The 7,025-nt window shown below is 46.8% G+C and overlaps 1 protein-coding gene across 1 annotated transcript in view; it reads left to right on the top strand.

Moving 5' to 3' along the window:
• Nucleotides 1-576: 576 nt before the first annotated feature.
• TEKT4 (tektin 4) overlaps nt 577-7,025 on the top strand; it is a 31,502-nt gene continuing 25,053 nt past the window's right edge. Inside the window, exons 1-2 of the mRNA XM_081170203.1 lie at nt 577-2,002; nt 3,156-3,226. Coding sequence (XP_081026329.1) covers nt 1,469-2,002; nt 3,156-3,226 — 605 coding nt within the window. The 5' untranslated portion in view covers nt 577-1,468. The remainder of the gene's footprint in view (nt 2,003-3,155; nt 3,227-7,025) is intronic.

Genomic DNA, 7,025 nt, shown 5'->3' with positions numbered 1-7,025 from the left:
AACCTCAAAAAAGGCTACCACACTGCGTTCGCTCCTCGAAGTCAAGTCGCAACTGTATTAACGGTGTTAAGAAAAAGGAAACAAACTTGCAAAAAACGCAAGACGTTTTCATCTTGCGAAGCAAGCCCATAGGGAAATTCGTCTTGCGAAGCAGCTCAAAAACCGCAAAACCCTTTCGTCTAGCGAGTTTTTTGTCTTGCGAGGCATTCGTCTTGCGGGGCACCACTGTAACTAAGTTTCCAATTTAATGGATGTGTCTGTTTTTGAAAGTTGTTCAATATTGGATTTAGTGACATTTGATGCTTAGGTTGTTCTCCCTATCGGACTTGATGAATTTTCTCTTTCAAATGTCCTCTCCCCACCCCCCAAATAAATCCAATTTTATGGGTTGACTAGGATCCTGTACAGATAATTGGCACACGTTTTGTAAATTCATGTACTTTTCAAGTGACAGCAGTGGAAACGGACAGAGGTGCCTCCATCAGTTACACTACAATAGAGGTGGGGGGCCCTTTCCAGTGGAGGGGGTGGCTGGAGCTAAAAATGGGGGCAACTCATTCGATGCATGCAAGCAAGGGTTTCCTTACATTTCAGTGGCATAGTGCAGCCAGGCAAAGCCATGAGGGATGTGGCCTATACCTCCCAGGAGACAGATAAAGGGGCCTGGAGGAACACATCTGACTCTGGGCTTGATGTTTCTAGGCCCTGAGACAGCCATAAACTATGACAGCTTTGTTTTCCCCACCTCAGTTTCATCATGTGCTACAGCTGCTGCCCACTTGATGTCCAGCTCTGATTCTATGAGCCGATGCTTCACCTTTTTATTTTTTTTGCCACTGACACGTGCCCCTCAGAAGGGTCTAGGTTGAGAAAGTTTCCCCACTGCTTGCCTAAGATCTCCTGTGAGTTCAGAGCCTTGAGACGAGATCTATTTTTTAAAATACTGCCCTTTGATTAAAATTAATTCCAGGGGGAGGGTTTGGTAAGATGTAATTAAGCAATAACAAAAAATTGACTAAAACAATTGCAAAGCAATTGAGGACAACAGTGGGAAGCCCCATTGTAATTACAGCACAAGGAAAAACAAAGCTGAAATGATTATGATGCTGCTATATTTTTGAAATTACTAACAGGGCAATTTGTAGCCACATTGATTAGTGCACCGGGGGCTCGGCTCCAGAATCCTTCCTTTTGCAAATGATATTCCCAGCCCTGTCGCCCCATTGGCTCGCTGCAGTCTCCCTAGGCGACAAGAGGCCGTGTCAGGCCTAATGGAACATTCCCCACGTGGCTCATTGGCTTCAGGCGTCACCATGGGCAACAGGACAACACGGAGCCTCAGCAAGGCTTTGCAGTTTTCTTGTAGTAGGTGAACATCCCCAGTGAGCCTGGGGACTTTCCTGGCTGGGGGAATCCTCTTTGTGGCGTTCTCTTGGACCCGTGGTAGGCCTGAAGAGCTACTGGCACCATGTCTCACCCTGGTATCCTCCTGACCAAGGAGCCGGCTCCTCAGACCATCCCTGTTTGCGAGCTGCCCATGAAGGTCTACGAGCCAGCGCTGAACACTGGCCCCGATTCCTCCAGTGGTTTGGCCACTGCTGGCTTCCGCACGGCCAAGTACCTGCCTGAGGAATGGCACCAGCACAACTACACCCGGTACCATGAGGCCTTTGCTGACCGCGACCACTCCGAGCGAGTCCGTCTCGAGTCCCAGAACGTGGCCGCCTTCACGGCGGAGCTGGCCCAGCGCACCCAGGAGGACTCCACCGTTAAGGTAGGCGAACGCCTCCAGGACATCCACTTCTGGAAGTCAGAGCTCCAGAGGGAGATTGAGGACCTCACGGAGGAGACGAACCTGCTGGCAGCCCAGAAGCTGCGCCTGGAGAGGGCCCTCGACGCTACTGAGATCCCGTACAGCATCGCCACAGACAACCTGCAATGCCGTGAGCGCCGGCAGCCTCCTGATCTGGTGAGGGACCAGGTGGAGGTGGAGTTGCTCAAGGTAGGATATTTCCTTATTCATTCTGGGCTCAGGACATGAAGGACCGCTTCCCCCTGATCTGGCCCCTGTGATCACTCGTAAGCACTACACCACACTGGCTCTCAAGGGGCAATGTTGTTGTGGCCTCATTTCTTTTGGGGAAGCATCACAGCTCAGCTGAAGAGCACCTGCTTTGCATCTTCAAAAAGGTAGGCTTCCTGTTTGAACCCCTGGAGAACGGCTACCAGTCAGTGGAAACAACACTAAGCTAGATGGACTGATGGTCTGACTTGATGTAAGGTTATATATCCCATGTCCCTAACAGGAAGCAGCCAAAGCTTTAAAAAGTCCCAGGTTCAGTCCTTGGCATCTTCAGGTGAGGCTGGGAGAGATTCCCTGCCTGAAACCCTAGATAGATGCTGCCAGTCAAATAGAGACCATCGTGTATATTTGCAATCATTTAAAACTTGTCTACGGGAAGCACTGTGTCCGGAAGTGAAGTGACCCCCCCCCATTCCCAGAACTGCATGGTATCTGGCCCACTGCCAGGTTGGTCCAGGGCTTGGGGGGGGCATGTCACAAGGGTTGTGGTTTAGGGCAGGCCCTGTTGCCACTCCTGAAGTGCTTTTGTCCTCTGGGGGGCGGGTAGAGATGGAGGCATGAGCAGCAATCTTGTCAATGACATTTATTGTGCCACACTACTCCCACTGGTGTGAATGAAATTTGGCGCAAAGTGCTGGCATATTGGTCAAAAAGCCACAGTTCTATCACACATCCGTCACTGCAGTGTGGAAGGAACATTAGGAAATGGAACAGAAGGGCTAGTGTTATAATCAGGAAAACTAATGCAATTATTTCCTGTGGCTGAATGCACCTTATTTCTCCATACAAAACAAGTGAAAAATCGAAGAAGCACAGTTCAGCTTTGGAGAATATAATAGCCTTAATATGATATCTAAAAGACACTCACCTTGATGCCTGGTTGGGAGGAGGGCACTGAATGCCCAAACTGGAATGGCTATTGCATAACCTTTGGAAGTTTGGGGCACCCAGAGAAGAAGATTGGGCAGTTCCTATAAGACAGCCTCCCCCAACCTGGTGCCTTCCAGATGATTTGGACTACAACTCCCAGCAGCCCCAGCCAGCTGCTAATCTCTCTACTGCTTTTATCTAGGAAGCTGAGCTCATCAGAAACATCCAGGAGCTACTGAAACGAACTCTGAAGCAAGCTATTAACCAGATACAGTAAGATCCCTTTCCACTGTTGCGGGTTGCTGGTGTTCTAACTAACTCTTGAACCTAGTCCTGGTGTAACATGTGATCAATCGGGAGGAAAATCAAAGCATTATGCTCTGCAGAGGGTGGTATGTGTGAACTGATGTCTTGTAACTTTGGTATCATGTGCCCCTATGCAGAGCTTGGTGATGCACAGTCCAGCCAGCATTCTGAAGCTAAGCAGTTCTGAGTCTGGTCACTGTCTAGATGGGAGACCAAATGACAGACAGACAGACAGACAGACAGACAGACAGACAGACACACACACACACACACACACACACACACATCTTTCAATTCATGATAGAAGCAAGGTGGGCATAGAATTGAACTAATTAACTAATAAGTGTGCGAACTGCTTTGCAAATGGTTGTGATTGTGATGATAAAACAATGATAATAACAAGACAAATCTATCTGCGTGTTACCAGAGTCCTAGGCGATTAATGGTTCATTGCATCATTGATTGGCATGAGACTTTTTAGTGGACCACAGTAGACTTGCCTCAGGGATTCATGCATGAATAACCTCCTGTCTGGACTGCTTCAATCTAGTCTTCATGGAGCTGCCCTTGGAAGCAGCCTGGTAGCTGTAGCTGTTGCAGAATGCAGCTGCCTGGCTGTTGTGCAGAGTACATATCCCCTTTGGCTGCCTGTGAAATACTGGGGTATTTCACAATTAAGGGATGCTGGTATCAAGTGTACAAAGCCCAGTTCCTTCTGAGCTGGCTGTGTTCCTACACCCCTGGGGTCTTCAGCTTAGTGTAATGCCATAAGACCTTGTCCCCCTCCTTCTGGAGCTGTGGATAAGTTCATGGTAAGAGCATAGTTGGTTGGCTACCAAACTGAGCCAAAACTAGCCCCATCCTAATGTTCAATTTCCTTTATAATAAACACTGTATATCTTTTTTACAGGGAAAATGTGTTCTTATAGTTGCCACCAGATGGCACTATGAACTAAGAAACAAGAGAACACACAGGCAAGCTGCAGAACTGCTTTGGATAATATGGAAAGGGATGGTTTCGGGGAAGAATATCATCCATGATTGAAGCTTCCTGTCCCCCACGCTTGCTTGTAACATCCACGGCAGAGCCTGTGTCCCTCTCACACTACAGTAAAATATATACAGTATGAAGCTTGTGTGTAGCACTGCAGGAGGAAAGAACACAGCTCCCCCTTTGGGCATCCTGGAAAAATGCAAACAACTAGAAACTTGAAGCAGAATTGGAGGTTTCTGGTTTCCTAAGCTGCATAATGCCATTGTCCCATAGCACAAATGTATGGATTTGCCTTGCAAATAAGTCTGCAGGGAACCTTTGGCCCTCCTGATGTTGTTGGACTACAGCTCCCTTCAGCTCAGCTAGCCTGGCCAATGGCTGGGGATGATGGGAGATGTAGTCTAGCCACCAGGAGGGTCACAGGTTCCCCTTGTCGGCAGAATAAAAAAACTCTGCCTCATTTTGCAGCTGCCTGGCTGGCTTTTCCCAGACACTTTTTTTAAACATTTCTAACATTCTTGGCAAATATGACTGTCTCTAATTTTTATATAAAGTGAGATCTTGATGTGTACCCTGAATTACTTGATTTGCTTTTCTCAAATTATGTTCTAATTACTTCTAATTGCACTCACTTGAGCGTGTGTCAAGGATGGATTTTGCTCTTGGATGAGCATTTCAGTCTGAAATGTTCTCAGTATTGCATAACGTAATGTTAAGGCTGATGGCTTGTACATTCTGGGTTGGAACTGCCACCAGGTGTCATATGGAGAGATGGAAGGAAAGGGCCTTTTTTGAATATTCACTGGGATTCGAATCCAACAGTGAAATCTATCTGTGAATAGCAACTTTTCCCATGGGGATCTAAATGGAAGGGTTTTTCCTAGAACTGGTGTCAAACCATGTGCTCCTGAAATAATGTACTGTATGTATGAAGGCAAATCTCGGGGCTCTCCAACATTTTCTTGCTGTTAGGTAACCTTCTCCATTCTGGTGTCCTGCAGATATCTTGGGGAATACATCCCTTCCAACATTCCTTGGATGAAAATAAGGGCATTTCTTACTCCCTCCCCAACTGACCAGCTAGTGTGGTGTAGTGGTTAAGAGCAGTGGACTCATAATCTGGTGAACCGGGTTCAATTCCCTGCTCCTCCACATGCAGCTGCTGGGTGACCTTGGGCCAGTCACACTTCTTTGAAGTCTCTCAGCCCCACTCACCTCACAGAGTGTTTGTTGTGGGGGAGGAAGGGAAAGGAGAATGTTAGCCGCTTTGAGACTCCTGAAGGGGAGTGATAAAGCGGGATATCAAATCCAAACTCCTCCATATTGTGTTCCTCCTCTGAGCATTTCCTATCAGAAGATGGGTGAGGGCCACCAGCACGCAACACAAATGGGACACAGCACATATGTCATCCACCATCCTGAGAAAACCTTTTCATCTCCATTTTATCTTATTTTATTCTTTGGTAGAATTGCAAAAAGAAGAACACACGCCAAGAAATAAATTTTAGAAAGGGGCAAGATTAAATGCGGATGCACAAAGTATATATATATATATATATATATATGCTTTCGTAGATTTTCACGGGTACAGGAATGTAGGTTTTGGTGTCTTCGGGTGTCTTCCCGTGTAAGAGTTGGGGTGTCTAGGCGACGTTTCGACGAGGTCTCACTCGTCATCTTCAGGCTGGTGCTTTCGGCTTCTTGTTACTAGAACAGAGCAGGATCTCAGTGTTTGAGTTCCTATAAATACTGTTGAGGGGGTGTGGTGTATAGCCTCCAACGTTCTGGGCAGATAGGAAGTTCCTAGGTTAATGTGCCTTTTCTTCTTTTGTTCATTAATTACTTGAGGGATATCTTGAGTGATTACTTGAGTGATATTCTGAGTACCACTTAGGAGGGTCATTAGGTGTGGATTAGTTGCTAAAGCTTTCGTGTCTTGACCTCTTGACCTTGTGAAGAGTTTTTCTGAGAAGATGGCTGTACTGCACTTAGTTGTGCTCTGGCTTGGCTTCGTGTATAGGGGCGAGCTGTGGTTTTGTGCCCTGTGCCAGCCAGATCTGTGTAGGGATTGCAGGGGGGTGCAGCATCCGGAGGTGCCACTATGGTTTGGCTACTGGATGGTGTCTGTAATTTATCTGTGGAGAGGGTCTGGGTTTGGGTCTGGTGTGGTTGATTGGAGATGGCGTTCTGTGTGCCTCTGGTTCTGGTGTCGGTTTTTGTGGGGAGGGCTAATTTCCAGATGTCTGGCAGGCGGGACGTGTCGTCACGCTTGTTCATGTTGTGAGGGTGTTTCTCTATCTCGATGGCTTCCATGATTATTCTCTTGTGGTGATGTTCCATGTTAAAGAGCAATTTGGAATCTGCAAAATTAATTTCGTGTCCTGTTTCTTTCATGTGTTGGTAAAGAGAGGAAGTTTTTTCTTCTTTTTTGACGGCATTCTTGTGTTCTGCGATACGTGCATTTATTCGTCTGTTTGTTTGTCCAATGTACGTGGCTGGGCAGACTTTGCAGGGTATTTCATAGACCCCTTGGTTTTCTAACTGGATTTTATCTTTTGGGTTTCTGAGGATATTGGCTATTTTTTGGTTGGTGCAAAAGGCTGTTTTGATATTGTGTTTATGGAGGATTTTGCTAATTTTATCTGTAGTGCCCTTGATATAAGGAAGGAGGGCCATGCCATTGTTTTCTTCTGTGTCTTGGTTTTTGGGGGGTGTTTCTTTTTGGATTAGCTTCGTAACCCTGTTTTGCTGGTATCCGTTGGCGATTAACAC

Source organism: Podarcis bocagei, assembly GCF_964188305.1.
Source record: "Podarcis bocagei genome assembly, chromosome: 14".
NCBI classification, from domain to species: domain Eukaryota; kingdom Metazoa; phylum Chordata; class Lepidosauria; order Squamata; family Lacertidae; genus Podarcis; species Podarcis bocagei.
The sequence above is the reverse complement of the archived record's forward strand: the minus strand, read 5'-3'. Positions and strand labels throughout refer to the sequence as shown.